At 38.3% G+C, this 17,616-nt stretch overlaps 1 protein-coding gene across 1 annotated transcript in view; it reads right to left on the reverse strand.

Annotated features, from left to right (window-relative positions):
* Window positions 1-13,398: 13,398 nt before the first annotated feature.
* The window catches only part of LOC121406344 (transportin-3-like), a 71,530-nt gene continuing 67,312 nt past the window's right edge, over window positions 13,399-17,616 (reverse strand). Inside the window, exon 21 of the mRNA XM_041597380.1 lies at window positions 13,399-13,580. Within this exon, the coding sequence (XP_041453314.1) occupies window positions 13,520-13,580 (61 nt within the window). The 3' untranslated portion in view covers window positions 13,399-13,519. The remainder of the gene's footprint in view (window positions 13,581-17,616) is intronic.

Raw genomic sequence — 17,616 nt, forward strand, 5'->3', positions numbered from 1 at the left:
TCTTTATTCCGAAGGTTCGTAATTCCGAAACACGTAATTTGCCTATACCTCGATGTTCGTTAATCCGAAAACGGAAAAGGGTTCGTTAATCCGAACATTTGTGGCGTTATTCCGAAAGTTCGTTAATCTGAAAACGAATGATAAGGTTCGTTGTTCCGAAGGTTCGTTAGTCCGAAAACGAAAAAAAAGTTCGTTAATCATTTCGTTTTGGACTAACGAACCTTCGGAATTACGAACCTCATTTTGTTTTCGGATCAACAAACCTTTGGAATTACGAACCTCACTTCGTTTTCGGACTAACGAACCTTCGAAAAAAGAACCTTCGGAATAACGAACCTTCGGAATAACGAAGCTTCCGAATTACGAATGTATGCGAGTAAATTCGATATCGTAAAATATTACCCTCAAGTGAAAACGTAATCCCCTCTTTCCCTCTCTCTCTATCTATCTATCTATCTGTTTGCCTATCTTTATTTCTATCTATTTATCTATCTCTAATTCTTTCTTTTCATCTATATATGTCTATTCGTCTCTCTTTTTATACATTTATTCATCTATACATCGACCTATCTAATCTATTTATCTATCTACCCATCTGTTTTCATATCTACTTATCTAGATGCAACCTATTTATTTATCAATATCTATCTCTATGTCTGTTTGCCTATCTCTCTCTCTCTATCTATCTACCTATCTAACTATCAATCTATCTACCTATCTATCTACTTATACCTATCTAGGTCTCATTCATTCAACAAAAACAAAAAACGCCATGTAGTTATTCCTTTTTGATCGGATGTATGGGTGGGTTGTTGTTTTATTTGTATAGGAAAGTGATAAAGTATAGATACACCTTAAGATTTGCAAAGAAGTGTTAGTGGGAGCTTTGCAAAGGCCTGTGCCTACTTATAAGTGATAACGAGGGATTTGTTAATGGAATGTGTTATGGGGTTGATTTCATATCGGTGTAATCAACAGATCAAAGTCTTAAAAAATGTATTAGATTCGAAAATACCACTGTTAAAGAATAAAAAAGGATTTCAAAAATAAATTCATATATAGTGTAGGCATATTGTGCAAAATAAGTCGTACGTAAGACTTCAATGACGTATTGGCAGGGGCGGAAATCTCTCCCAAAAGGTAGGGGGGGCAAGGGTCTGGAAAATTTGACAAGCCCAAAAAGAAAAAAGGGCTATTACCTAAAAGTTAAGGTCATTTCGACGAAAATATATTTGACAAGCAAAAAAAAAAGTTCATCTCGTCCGAAAACGCACGTTTTATTCCCATTTTGAGTGATATATTTCTTAGCATCACCTAATACAAAAAAAAATAGTAGGGGGGAACATTTGATATTGTGCCCCCCTACTATTTTGAGTGGGGGGGACACGTCCCCCTGTCCCCCTGGGATTTCCGCCTGTATTGGGAAGGATGAGGCGGAAGAAGAAGAAGAAAGAAGAAGGAAAAGAACAAGAAGAAAGGAGAAAAGGAACAACAAGAAGAAGGAGCAGAAGAAGAACAAGGAGAAACGGAAGAAGGAAAAGAAAAAGAAGAAGGAAAAGAAAGAGAAGAAGGAGGAGAAGAAGAAGGAGAAGAAGAAAGACCTCTGTACACTGTCTTTACCTCTGATCCCCGATCCGACTTTGGAGAAGACCCCATTTGCTTTTTTTCAGAAAATGTGAATGAAAGGTATATTTTTATTTCATAGTCAAATTAACTGTGAGAGTACTAACATAACACTTTTAGATGACTGAAGCCTTCATTTAGAATATAGACCAATTTGGTCTCAAATCGTATCCGGTGTAGCGGCGATGCAGGTGATGGCAGATACGGTACTACAGTGCGTATCAAAAAAACGGGACAGATTTGAAAAGTCCATGAACGAAACTAGTGTTTTTTTAATAGCATTTGAAAGATAAGACCTTAGAGCACCTATTAACACCAAAATATAGACCTTATAATTTGAAACAAAATTTTTATAGACTTTTCAAATCTGTCCCGTTTTTTTATGCGCACTGTATAGGCACACAATCCGCGGGAGGATCGTGTTCAAACTCCAGCTGATCCAGTACCAATTTCTCCCGAAATGTCTCTTCGGCAGATCCCGTTCTTGATATCGTAACCGTATGCTCGTATATTATACGTCACCTATGACTTGTGGTACGTGGCCGCGGCGCGCGAACTCGCTTAAGACCCCCCCCCCCCCACCCGCTAGAAAGGTGATTTTTAACTGAACGCCCACAACAAGGTATATGAATGTATAAAGAAAACTCTTATTCTACAAATTCCATTAAAATCAGACGTAAAATCATGTTAGATAGTTGGAACATTGCGGCTATTTTCACAAAACATCCATGACACGGCTACTGTCAGTGTCAGAGAAACAAGTTCGGTCTATTATCAGAAAACAGTTGTAGCACGACAGTTATGCAGATGAGAGAGCAAAGAACCTTAAACACTCACTATATTTCATTTTTATGAAACATAGGAATAGTTTAGTCTTTGCAGATTTGACAATAATAGATCTCCTTATTCACATTAGGTTAACAAAAACATATGGCGATTTATTTATTGTGTTCTGGTACAAATAAAACCTTTTATCATATTAAAGTGAAAAAGTAGACGCATTACATATCTCATAGCGAGTGGGTGATATCATGCTAAACAAGATATGCGTTAATTTCATTAACTGGACGTTCAAAATGTCATTTACCTTCCCTGTCCGATTTTGAGGAGATTATCAGTCCTATTCTTGTTCGTTGTATTCAAAGCTACTCGTCGGGGCGACTTGACCTTTAGATGTATCACCGCAATTTATAAAAGGGCTTAAAGGATAATACCAAGTGTCCAATTAAAAGGAGGCATATTAGGGCCTTTTCACACGTGAATCTTGAATTATCATTGTAATTATGATTGCAATTCGTCTTTAGAATCATCGGACCTTTCATACGCTCACTCTAAAACTGATTTGAATTCGAATTCCCGCGCGAAGGCGGTATGTGTCTGTGATGGCTTGTCAATCAAAGCACTGCATCGATACGATGGGTACATGACAATGTATTATCTACGGAAGCGCTTGAAAGGACGCGTAACCTCCGCCACCAAAAGATGCTTTGGAGTTCAGGCCTTTCACACGTAAAATTCGTACCGTAATTTGAGTGAAACTTTACTGGAATTCACCTCCTATGTAGAATTTGAATTCGTGATTAGCGTTTGTGATTCTAGTTTCGTTTCACACGTGCTAAAATTCGTCATTAGCCTTATTTTTCACTGGAATCATCATTCAAATTACAATTTTTACCGTGTGAAAAGGCGGTCAGTTGAAAGTGGCTCGAATTTCACTTATTCACCTTTGCCTCCAGCTAGCTTTTGAAAATGATTTTAGCCTCATCATCAGAATATAAAGATAATAAAAGCTTTAGTGACACACAACAAAAAGCCTCGACTCTGAATAATCCCATGAAACTGTCAATTGAGTTCCATCAGGTTTAGATTAAGAAAGCGAGGGTGGGGTTGGAGGGGTTCTCTTGGTGGCCTACACAAGATGTAAGAAAGAAAGAGGATTTCTACCCCCCCCCCCCCTCCCCTCTGACGCACGAAGCTCGGAAGCTTTGACTTTATCATAATTAGTTGTCTCTAATTACTGCATTACTCACCCATATAGTTTTATCAAGACCTCTAAGAATCCAAACAACTATTGTCAGAAAAACAGTACTTATATATGAATTTATATATTCAAGAATTGAAGTCATAATGATGGTGGTGGTGGTGGTGATGATGATGATGATGACGACGATAATGATGGTAGTGGCGATGATGATGAGGAGGAGGATGATGATGATGATGGTGATGGTGGTGGTGGTGGCGATAATGATGAGGAGGATGATGCTGGTGGTGATGATGTGATAATGGTTATTTTGGTGGTAGTGGTTACATTTTTGTTGATGATGAAAGTCATGATGAGGATGATGATGATGCTCATGATGATGATGACAGTGATGATGGTGATAGTCACGATCATGATGTCAAAACTACAACTCCTATGATGGTGATCGATCTAAAAGGGCAATATCACTCTGGTAGTTCAAAGCTGCTTGACACAACTGGGCCAGGTGACTGATATCTAACCAATCAAAACACGTCAATACAAAGATAAGACGGCATCCGCGGCACAAGGTGGTACACCCCTCACGTTACGTGAATCAAATATTCTACGCATGAAGCGTTCTCCAAATACACCCCCTCCTTTCGACCTACTTAAAAGCTCACCTTCTCCCGCGGTAACCCGCAAACTACAAGTTCATCCGATGCAATCAGTCTTTCTTGATAGATGGCTTTGATGAAGGTGAATGCTTTGATGTGCAAAATATTAAAAAATGGTGATTGAAAAGATTATAAGGGATCGCCAATTGAGAAGTTTTGATTGCTAAGAATAATAGATGTTTGTAAACATGGTAAACGGTTTGGTAAGGTAGCTTTAGCGAGAAAACATCATCGGAAAGATGGCATTAAAGGATGAATATCAGGTGTAAGAGCGGGAAATGCATTTTCTCCTCACTCGAAAGGTGAGGGGCGATTGTGGTATAATCATCTCAGACTGATGATGTAAACTAAAAGTTAAGTATTTGTAGCGCTTATAAAAATAGGAGCAACGCTCATCAGATTCTGGTTAACTTGCAGAGTGTATTCACAATCTCCGCTCCCTGGGGAGTACTCCATCACAGGGCAGTAGTGTTACTTCTTACATGGCGCACTACACCCATTGACACCGTGGTGGAGAGGGGCAAAATGTAGACTGACGTTTTGCCAAAGAACGTTAGTAACGACCTTTTGCTCACCGACATACGGAGGATTCACGCGCACGGGAAATGTATTAAAAATGCACGTAAAATGACAAAGAACAGCTGGGAGGCCTTTGTCAAAAATTTGTGAACCGGAACAGCAGATTCGGAGCTGATTCGTAAAATTGGAAATGCATTTAGGTCGTTTGTCCAGAGTCAATGACGAAACTGCTGTTTTGATTCACCTATAATTATAAAAAAAACTCTAGTTTTGCTCTTTGTCCTGAAGGGCATTTGATTACACCCCCCCCAAAAAAAAAAATGATAGGCATCCTCGCTTTACCTTTTAATATTGCTTCTGTGAGCCAACTGTTATGACAAACTGGAAGAAAAAAAAGTTACAGGTTTTCCAAATTTTCCACAAAAATATGGTTACCATGGCAACCATGTCTCCACCCATTCAAAAATCTTTAGGCGGCCTTGCTTCACCATATTGGACCTTCATGACAAATTTGAGGATGATCAGAGAAGAAATGCAGCTGGTAGAGGGCTCACAAGGAAATCTTGTGCAATTTTCTGTCACGATCTGCGGCAGAAATCGGAGGTAGGGGGCTATAATGCTCCCCCCCCCCCCCCGGACGCAAAATAGCCCTGGGGGTGTTTCACAAAGATTTAAGTATGACTTATACCGTGTTTACACAGGGACACGGCTCGGGGGTTCGACACGCGAGCCGTGTCGAACACGGCAATTTTATGCTATGTAAACGCGATCACTGTGATCCGCGAGCCGTGTCGAACACGGCTTTTTTGATCCGCCAAAATCGTAGGTTTCAACCCGCGAGCCGAGTCAGACTCGGCAATTTTTTCGTGTGTAAACAGAAAGCCGTGTCGAACTCTCTTGACCTAGGTCACTGCGCGCGCTTTCACTTTTGGCAATCCCGACCTTTCGTTTGAGGACGCGGACGCTTAATTACAACGGTCGTTGACTTTGGAAGGGATTTTTTGGGCCCGTCATCATGGTCGTAAAACTCAGTCCTGCAATGCAAATTGTGTGACATGAGATTTTTTTTCGTTTCGCATCTGCGACGGAAACATTCAATATGCGTTTCGTGTGCAAAATTCTGGTTGCTACTATGGTAACAGCGATTTATCCGATTGAGGACGACTTTCCAAAGCCACATTTGACTCCTCCTAGAGCTCGAGAGGCCGCCCGGGGGGCCCACTTCCATTGATTAGTGGATACCAGTAGCGACCACCCGTAAAAGGGGACAGAGTGGGCAGGTACGTTACGTATATATAGGCCTATGTAACGTTATAAGGGTGTCAAAACGATGTTTAAAATGCTGAAATAAGGGATATATATTCAATACTTGTAGGGTTTCACAAGCCAAATACTTGTTAAGAGATGCATTTTCATAATCTGGAAAAGAATTGCTTCCCTTGTTTAGCATGTTTAGGGTACTTTTCGAAACCCCATGGTCGTGCCTGGTATCCACTCATCAATGGAAGTGGTCCCCCCGAATTTGAATCTAATCCCCATTTCTGGGGAATGTTAAACATAATGCCCCTCACATCGTGTGCGAGAGGCATATCGTTTGTGTATAAGGAGTAAACAAAAGAAACAAAGAAACAAAAGGAAACGAGTTCAAAGGTATCGCATATGATGTGTACATATCAACGCATGCGAAATGTTCGGCTGGAGAGGTTGATCTTACCCATGAAATCAATTGCCAGTGATCCACCAATAATCCACATTAAATGTAATATCGATTCGATGGACTGTAATGATCTATATTTAAGCCTTCATTCAGTAAGTTTTTCCTCACTCAATATGTTCTCGATTTGTTTGAAAAACCACTTTCTTCTCCATGTCATAAATCTATTTTAGGTCCTGCATTTTGAATATCTCCAGCCATCAGTCGTAATATACATGCATGTATGCGGTACGGGTGTCGCGGAAAGGGATTTTGCACACGAAAAGCAGATTTGTAGGGCCTGTAACCCCCCTGTTACACAAAGCTTAGCATTGATCGTAGAGCAGTTTTCTACGTTTGATTCTATTGACTGTAATGCACAATCAATCTTAAAAATCAAGTGTATGATTAAGCGTTAACTTTTGTGTTAGGGGACCCTAATACTAGCGTCCGTGATGGTTGCGAAAGGTCCCAATTGTTGTTGTTCGCACGGACAAGATTCGATTCCGGCGGTGAATTTCCCGCCTTTAATTTGCGACGTCATAATTCTTCTTCCGTTCGAGATCCGCGAGAAGTGTTGAACTCGCCTTTTTATATGTACGTATAAACGCGATCTCTGATCTCTTCTTCGCAGTGTTCAACCCGGCTCGCGGATTCAACACGCGAGCCGAGTCAATGTGTAAACACGGTATTAGAGTCGCACTTAAATGTCTTGTTGCGCGCAGTATAAAAGGCATGACAGCATTGGTCAGATCATGCCAAGAGGACGCGCACTACTGCGTATTGATCAATAAGATTGCGCGTTGCATATAATGTGCGCGTCGACATTAAAGTGCGACCTAAGTCATACTTAAATCTTTGTGAAACACCCCCCAGGAAAGGTTAGGGTTAACAGGTTTCATGTGCTTCTTTTTGATCTATGCCTTTCCTTTCATTACTATGATACAACTATCAGGAATTTGAAGAACGAAGCTTATTTGAAAACAAAAATGTCTTGGAATTTTTATGTACATTTTTTAAGGAAAAAGAAACATAAACAGTACACAAGAAGTCAAGGCAACCAACAAGTCTACATTGTATACAAAAGCACTTGATATCAATAATTTATTTCAAATCCATCCAAGTTCAAATAACCGCACATACTAGGATGAAATAAACGTACATGCATGACAATTACAATGTGCGTGTATGTTAACAAGTTTATTAGCATGATTGGCCTGGTGAGGGGTATTCACGTATATTCAGTTTGTATCCGAGACAATGTTTTTCATAATTGTTAACAAAATTGACATGACAGCATAATGCCAAGATCATGATCGGAAGAAGAACTAAGGAATGAGACAGATACAGAGAGAAAGAAAGGAGAAGGAAGGAAGGAGAAGAGGAAAGATAATAGGAAGGAGACGAAAAAGGAGAAGAGGAGGAAAAGGAGAAGAATGAGTAGTAGAAAAGAATTAGATGACAACGATAAAGAAGACTATGAAGACAAAGGAGACACAAAAAATAAGAAATGAAAAAGAAAGAACGAACGAAAGGAAAGAAAGAAGGAAGGAAAGAAAGAAGGAAGGAAGGAAAGAAAGAAGGAAAGAAAGGAAGGAAGAAAATATACCATGAAGAGAAATGAAACAGGTTTAAGAAAAATAAAGGAGGATATAAAGAGTATTACTATTAAAAAAAGGAACGGACATAACAAAGAATAAACTAGAAAGGACAGACTATAAAAAAAATAAAAAATATGTGGACAGAGTTAACATAGTTCAGTCTGACGTGTTTTCTTCCTAAACGGCACAACCAATTAGAAAGTGGTATTAACAGGATCTATTCACAATAATACACTTTACAACAAATTTTGATATATGTATAATATATACCACCCTCGTAGGCGAGGTGTTTACGGATGAAAATTGATATCTGGGGGTGAGATTATATTGTGGAAGAACTGAATTATAGAGGATTTGGGAAAATTCAATAGTAATGTATAAGAATGTGCATGCGCTGAAAGGTGGTGTAATCACCTGACAAAATTTTCTCTCGAAATTGGCTAGAAACGGACTCGATTAGCCGAGAGATGCTGATCAAATGAACCCTATTTGGCTGCCTACGGTTTACCCTTAATTTAGATCTCCAGTTTTTATCAGAATTAAATTTTAATAAATACAGGTATGTGAAGTACAGGGTTTCAGTAAATTTTTACATTTACTAATGGCTGTCACACGTTCCCTACAGTAGTCATACGAGTGGAAAAAGGCCCCTTAAATCATTACATTGTAAATCATGATTTTTACATCCCGATGGTTTGTAACTGTCGCATAACTTGGCCTAAAAGCCTTAGAAAGCCCTGAAATGGGAGGTTTTCACGCCTGAAATCAGCCATAATGCTAGGCTGAAATCCAACCATTTCAAGAACATTTAATTTACAGACATAGATGTAAACATGATTTAGGGCTCAACAAGTACTAAATATCCAAAATACATTGACAAATATTGATGAAAAAAAGCTAAACCCAATATTGCCAGCAAAACAAAATCAACCGTTTTTTTGGTGGTGAGCTCTTATTCTCAAAATTACAATGTCGCCTGGAGTGAGCTTTCTTGCTTTTTGTCATGCTTTATCATATGCATAGATTGTACAAGTCACCAGAGAAATCGGTATACAAATTTGAGAACTTAAGGCCACCGCACACCTTGCGACTGTTCACGATCCGATTTGGGGACAAATCCCATCTTTCTCATTTTCTGAAAAGGTGAATGGAACATATTATTTCATTTGAGGTTGAAATTAATTGAAAGAATTCTAATAACCATTTTGAAAGATTACAAGCATTTATTTTGGAGTAAAGGCCAAATTAGTTTCAAATCGTAGCCAATCGTACGACTGCTCTGACGTCATTACGACTAGATATTAAATTTGCTTTTATTCTAAAAAGGATGATAGCATAGTCACAGGTATTCGCACGGTGATTACGAACATTACACGGTAAGATATTCCAAGTCTCAATATTAGCATCAAATTCTACTACATTTTATTCCGAAATTGAGTCGCAGACCAATCGTAAGGTGTGCGGTCGCCTTTAGGATTTGCTGTTAGAACAGAGAATTAGAATAATACCTTTTAACATTTGTTCAAAATACTAGCCATAATTTGTTACTCTGGTAACTTTTATCAATAGCTGACCTTTAACACTGAGCTTCCTTTAGAAAAAAAAGGTGAATGATAAAAATGCTCTGTCACATTGCTCCGTGCAAGCCTTGCGAGTGAGTTGTGGGCAATCACCCACAACAAGGGTTTTGAGCATGTTCAAAAAACGTTTCTGCATGCAAATCAGACTTGTGTGCGCTTCTGCGGGCAACTGCACGTGAGATACGTGAGTTGTTGCCAATGCGGGCTGCCTGCGGGTAACAAAAATACTTAAACGCAAGTCACACGCAAAGTTTGCACAGAACGATGTCACAAGGCCTTCCTGCAGCATTATTCACTGATGTACAGGATATTAATACTTTTATTTTGTGATATAGAGGCTGCACTTCTTTTAGTTCTCAAGCAATAATCAAAGGGAATGATAGACTTAGAACTTTCAACACATTGGCGCATATTCTTAAGTCCAGTTCAAGTAACATAAACCACGGTTGAATTGCGTGTTAAAATTTATGGGAAGCTTCTTTTTTTTTTTTTTGAGGGGGAGGTGTACTGTATGCAGGGTTCCCACAGAAATTTGAAAATAGAATTCCATGACTTTTCCATGACAAAAAATTGCTGCTTTCCATGACTTCCTGTGACTGGGAAAAATGGAAATCATGAACACCAATTATAATAGCAGAGTATGATCACAGAGTATGAGAGCTGCAAGACAGGACGAACTGGAAAACGACCATAGCCAAGAGGTAAATGCAATTCCATGACTTTTCACAAATTTTCCAAATTCCCTGACTTTCCATGACAAAGAATTTTTCCGTGATTTTCCATGACTGCGGGAACCCTGTGTAGGCTAGTCACCCCGAAAGACCTACTCCAAATCCGATTGACCGTCTGTCCTTGGAAATAGAAATATTTTTTTACAGACTGTGGCATAACTAGGAAATTGGAAAATAACATGCATATCAGAGGAAATGAAAAGGATAGTTGTGTAGTAATTTCAGAGACTATGGTCCGTATTCTGAAGTTGGGTTTAACTTAAACTCAGGTTTAAAGTTGTGGTTTAAGTATGGAAGGCCAAAAGTATCAAAATTTCATCAAATTGTATGTTTCTTATGTTTACTGTGCTATTTCCTGATTCATCGATGATGAAGACAATAATTTATTTATACTTCCTACACAATTAGTTAATGATTTGAGAACCGAATGAGCTGAAGTATGATATCTTTACTGTTAGTGATTATGTGACAATTAGCTGCCCATACTTAGACCACAACTTTAAACCTGAGTTTAAGTTACACCCGACTTCAGAATACAGGCCATTGTGTTTGGTTTACAATGCTGAAATTAAACATTTACCTATAATAGAAAATGACTTCATATACAATGACATTCAAAGTTGAACTGCATCAAAGAAAGAATATTTTTAACAAATATTGTAATAAACAAAAATATATGTAATTACAGATTGGTTTGTTTCATTATTGTACTCCAGGATTATGACATTTCAAGCATTTTTCAGTATATACTGATATTTCATTGATGTTCATTGAGCATTCAAAATAGTAAGCTTTTCAATATTAAAAAAATATTACATTACATTTTACCAAAAAATTGGCTCGGAACAAAAATGATATCATTATAACACGTAGTCATGACCCCACATTCTTAATTTTGCGTTAAAGTATTCAATAAAGACTGAAATTCTAAGGCTAAGCAAAAGAAAATCTCTATCAATTTGACTGAATTGTATGCCTCCTCTATGCACATAAAAGCACTTGCTACGAGTAAAAATATTTTTATCATCACTCTTCAAGAAATACTACGGGTACTTTCAGAAATTGGGGGGGGGGCAATGATCACATAAAAAAAAACCTGTATCCTGAAGTTCGGTTTAACTTACATGTACATGTAGATCGTGGTCTCGTTCTGTGCTATAATAATGAAAAGCCACAAATTTCAAAATTTGTTCACATGGTATGTTTTTTTTAATGTATACTGTGCTCGTTCCTAATTCTTAATGATGGTGAAGACAACTATCTTTTTTATCCTTTCCAGACAGTTAATATGATTTGCGAGTCAAATGAGCTGATACTCCAAACCTCTACTATTAGAGATTGATGTTACAATTGGCTATCCATAGTTAACTGCAACTTAAGACCAGGGGCCCATAACACAAAGCTTAGCACTCATCGTAGAACTTGTTTTCTACGACTGATTGTATTGACTTAAATGTACAATCAATCATGAAAATCAAGCGCACGATTAATTAATCACTAACCTTTGTGTTACGGGACCCAGAGTTTAAATTAAACCTGACTTCAGAATAAGGGCCAAAGAAAAAAGGTGTGAAAATGTTGAACAAGAAGAATCTGTCATTGCTTGTTGCATGAAATTCTCATCACATCCTGGTTGAAAAGGTCAAAGGTCATCATTTTTATCATCCTCACACACAAGTACATGTATACACTATTAAAAATGTAAACTAACAGCAGGGCAATTCCATAAAATATTCCAACTTTTTTGTATGTCTGACCCCCAGTTTTCTCCAATTTTACTTCAAGTCATAAACTAACCAAGTCATGGTCATTTGAGAGCATTACTGTCAAAAGAACAAAAAGATCAGAGACAGAAAATTTCATGAAGGTCCCACATATGAGGGTGTCTGACATACATATTATATGGAATTGCCCAGCATTATAAAATTGTTTCAGCATTGAACACCTCACTAGCCTAGCCAAGATATATGTATATATATGGAACCAGGGGAGTATTTCACAAAACGTCTTGTCAGTGGCTTTCACTGAAAAAATTTGCATTTGGCCAATCAGATGCAAGGATTTCAGAAGCTTATAACTGTTGTCAATGAAAACCACCACTCATATGTCTCATGAAACAGTCCTCAGTGGCCTGTTGAATAAAGAGTTGCTTTTGAACGCGACCCAAAAAAAATCAATCGCAAGTCATGCACGCTTTTGACTGGTAGGAAATTAAAGTTGTAATTGATTTCTGGAGTTGCGATTGAATGCAACTCTGTCTGCAACAAGCCACTGGATCCTCTTCTGGTATAATAAGAAAATAAGAGTCAATTTAAACATAATTCGAGATTGGCTTACATAAGGCTTCATGCAGTTTGGTCCCGCTACAGTTGCTGTACTCTATTAGAGCCAGTCAAAGCTAATGCCTTGTTTTCAATTGCTATGACCATTGTACAGAGGGTTAGTCGAAAGTTTTTTAGTGGCACCGCAGGTTGCTGTGGGCTCCCTTTTAGCGTTTCCATTAGTTACGACCATCATACGATTGCATGTGTCTGGCCTTGCAGATCTGGGTCCCGTCTTACAAAGAGTTACAATTGATCCAATCAATCATAACTCTATGGAAATCCAGTGGTGTCATAATTTTTTTCTACAGGGAACTCGCACAATCTCCTTAAAACAAAGAGAATCACACTGAATCTTCAAGAGAGCGATAAATGTATGAATGTACATCATATCTACATGTAGAAAATATTTTGAACAAATCTGCATTTTCGATGTTGCTGGCCGTCCATAGTTGTGATTGATTGGATCGATCATAACTCTTTGTAAGACGGGGCCCTGGCAGGCCAAAGACAGAGCCATGCGGAAGCCTTATTGAAACAGCTGCGATGATCGTACAATCTCCTGCCGTGATCGTAGGATGTCCGTACAATGCATCATGCCCCTGTGTTCATCATCCGATTCCTGCAATGTAGACTGTGATGGCTTCGCAGACAGAAGAAACCACAGCAGGACCAAATCCAATGTCACGTACCAGGCATAAAAAGTTCACGATATAACTTGCCATAAAATTTAAGAAAATGTTGCTTTAAAAAGAACAGTTAAAAAAAATCATCTCATTGCTTAAGGTGTCCCCGGACAATGACGACGCGTTGGCTATCTGTAGAGGCGGGTGAAATCACGCAGGGCGTAGCAGACGTTTTTCTCCTCATCAGCACTGGAAATGAAAACAAGAAGAAAATAGACGTTGATCAAGAATGGGTGTTAGCATTCACGCGAACTAATGTATGGCAAGCCAAAATATCCATTCTGAAAGATTTATACCCCTTTCACAGTGCGCTTTTCACCGGCGAAGTTCGCCAGCGAAGGGGAAAGTGTCCAGTATGAAAGGTACACAGGAGAACTTCACCGGTGAAGTTCGCCGGCGAACTTCTCCACCTCTAGAGGTGGAGAACTTCGCCGGTGAAAGCAAACAGCCAGTATGAAAGCAAACCGGAGAACTTCTCCTCTTTAATGACGTCAGAGGTCAAATTTTTTCTCTCCCGAAGTCCCCTGCACCGAGATTCCGCGCGCAACTACTTGCAAGCTCAGCTGAATGCTGTGGCCAAGTAGATACCCTCGAATCGCCCATTGAACTTTCGCCGGTGAAAAAATGTCAGTGCGAAAGGGTACATTTTTTTTTCGCCGGTGAAGTGAGGAATGCGAGGCGGAGAAGTTTGCCGGTGAAAAATGAAGAGGGCAGCGTGAAAGGGGTATTAGCCAGCGTTTGCAAGCCAAAATATCAGAAGTTTGCTGACGTATTGTACATGTACGGCGTACATGTTGCATGCCTTTTTGTTTTGAAAAGCTTAATCCCATGTACGAATATCTGGAATTGCCTTTTGTGAACATAAATGACTCTTCATATGAAGAATTCAAATTCTGAATACTTTGGGGTTGACAAATGCAATTATAAAATAGTGAGGGACATCATCCAGTCTCTTATTTGCATGTAAAAAATGTGCACATACATGTCTAAGAATTTTGTGAAAAATAATTTACATCCAATTTTGATGGAATTTTCAGCATTATGCTTGTCTGATTTTCCTCTATTGATTCAAATCAACATTTCTGCGAGGTGGACTTGACCTTTAATGAATAGAAAATAATCTTAAATAATCAATTACTAAATGTAATTTTTTTTTTAATGGAAGATTTGCATGCTGAGTTTCATTGCAAGTCAAGGGCCCTGTCTATCAAATACCGTGTTTACACATTGACTCGGCTCGGGTGTTGAATCCGCGAGCCGGGTTGAACACTGCGAAGAAGGGATCAGAGATCGCGTTTATACGTACATATAAAAAGGCGAGTTCAACTATGGTAACTGTCGGATAAAACAGGACTTGTCAGATGAAATACTCCTTTTCCCAGACCAAGGCAGCTAAGCTACATGTACCCATCCTCGGTTCTGTTTTATATTGTAAATCATTAATGTATATATTGTAATTGCCGAATTAATAATATGTAAGTAATAAATGAGCATCCAAAATTTTCAAGAAAGCCGTGAATGTACATGTATGATTAAACAGCATATCTAGAAATACTTTGAACAAACATGCATTTAGGATGTGGACGTTGTTGGCTTTCTATACATGTAGATATGGTTGATTGGATCGATTGCAACTCTTTGTAAGACGGGAGCCCCAGATGTGACAATCTGGAGTTTTAGCATCTACAACTACACAGCAATAACTGTGGTGTTAACTGGTGTACATAGACGACCACACCAGTTATTTTTATACACCAGTCTTAAATTGACAGTGTTAGTTTAACACCTACTAGTATACATGTAGGTGTTGCTACAACACCTTGTTACATTTACACTCTTTGGTGTTATGTTCAGTCTCTATGGTGTAATTTCAACACCTCAGGGTGTGGTCCTCTATTAACACCAACTGGTGCCAGTTTGAACACCACAGTTCTAACAGTGTACAGTAACATTAGATCTGCCTGTCATGTGCAAAATTCTTGTTAATACTACATGTATCCATGCAGGCCATAATCATTTTGCAGGATGTGACATAAAAAAAATCCAGTGCTCTCGTGTACGACTGCTCAGCACAGCATACCCGCCACCCGGGGACTCCACTGGACTGACAGGTCATGAGAAGCGCTAGGCCAACATGGTGGTATATTATGGCATGGATAAGAAAGTAGTTCTTCAAACAAATTGTGTACATATTAAATCTAAATAATAGTAGTTGCAGTAAAACACTAATTTTGTGAGAAAGTCTGTAAAACCGAGGTGAAGTATGACTATATCATCGTGGATCTAGATCTGGTACAGTTACATAAACTGAACTTTGTGAAATCATAAAATCTAAGCTGAAATACAATCACACTGAAGATCGCCAACACAGACAAGCACACGTGGGACAGTGTATTTTCTTGCTGGAATAAAGACCCGATTGAAGTGACTGAATCCGCGCTTATTTTGCTTATTTCTCAGCAATTACACAATTTCTTCCAGAATCCTTTGGCACATATTTTTTATTCATACAAACAGACACTTGGGTGGTCATTATATTAGATTCTGTAAAAAGTCACTTTGAGATCGTTACCAGAACTGGAATTTATCTTTAAGGGTTAAAAAACTGAATTATTGAAGGCTTAGGTACATCATTACAGTACATAGAATTTATATATAAACATGGATTATTGGTGCATTGCTGGCAACTAAATCCATGGGTCATATTCACCTCTCCAGCTTAACAACTTCGCATGCATTGATATCTGCACAGAAAAGTCCGTCTGAAATCTATCCGATTTTGCTTTTTTTTTTTGCCGGCTCCTCCCACACAAACAGCAAACCATCTCACACACAATGTGAAGGACTTTGGCCCTGTTGACATTATGTTTTACTCCCCCCCCCTTGGGGGATTAGATATCGAATTATTTTGACATTGTTTGGAAATTATACCGAGGTGGTAATGATTATCACATTATATTTATTTTCAAAACCTGATTCCATGACAGACCTTTATTTTGATGAAAATCTGTTTTTAATGGGAAAATCAAGAATTTATTTTTGGGCCTAACATGTACATGTTGCTTCCCTGTACAAAGTACATTCATATGAATCTACCTAGAGGCACGCCGATTGACTGTTGCTTTCATATTACAGAGGCACTCTAGAACTCTACGACAACTATCGTGGCTCTAACAAATCGTCCCAAATCGGAAATGACATTGTTACCGAAGTACCAACTAGAATTTAGTATACGAACCGCAGATCTAATATCCCTGTTGCGGTTGCAAAAGTCAAAATTTCCACGTCATACAAATTGCATTGCAGGGCAATTTTTACGGGGCTAAAAGTCTCTTCCAAAATCAACTAGCATCGTAAAGTCCATTTCCGTCATTCGGCGAAGAGTCTAATGGCAAATGAGCCCCCCCCCCCCCTTCACCTATACTTAAGCTTGAAGGAAGTTTTCATAATAAGAAAATCTATAATAGAAGAATATCTGTTTACTGCATGTAAACTAAATGTTTTGGTAGAAAGTCATATTATTCATGTGTGTGTTTATTCTTTCAAGAAAGTATTAAAGCTATAAACAGCTGCAGACTGAGGCTTTTACATGTAGCTGTGATGGAATTGTCTGGAAAGTTACCTCATCTATCGCTTTATTTTATTGTATGATAAAAATTCGACATTTATGGTCTCTAACTACTGGACATTTTCTCTGAATACCAATTTCAGCTCCGGAAAAAAACCCTTAAAAATATCAATTATGCATCATTATGGTATTCCTACCATTAAGGATGCAATACATTGTACTCTCCATCTTATAAATAATTTTAATGCTTCCTGACAAAATGAAAAATGAAAGTAATTTTGGCCTTTATTTGGCTACGTACAATGTACAAGAATTTATATTTCGGTCTATTTACAACGTTATTCACTGATGTATATTTATACTTATTTTTTGTTTCCATCTAATTATAAAATGTGCCTTACGGCAAATCAATCATTTTAACGAAGGCACCTTGCAGGCCAACATGACATCAATTAAATCTCTCTCAAAATGATTGATGTTTGCTACTAAGTTTGTATTAATGTTTCCTGGTGAAAGAAAAAGATGATCACTGTTTATAATTCTGAAAATAAATGTTGCGCACATCCGTTGACGAGAGCAAAGACGATTACTTTTCGCAGAACTGCATTTGGTTTCAAGAAGTACAGGAAAAAATCAAGTTGTTTGTAAAGTACGTGT

This window comes from Lytechinus variegatus, chromosome 19 (assembly GCF_018143015.1).
Source record: "Lytechinus variegatus isolate NC3 chromosome 19, Lvar_3.0, whole genome shotgun sequence".
NCBI classification, from domain to species: Eukaryota; Metazoa; Echinodermata; class Echinoidea; order Temnopleuroida; family Toxopneustidae; genus Lytechinus; species Lytechinus variegatus.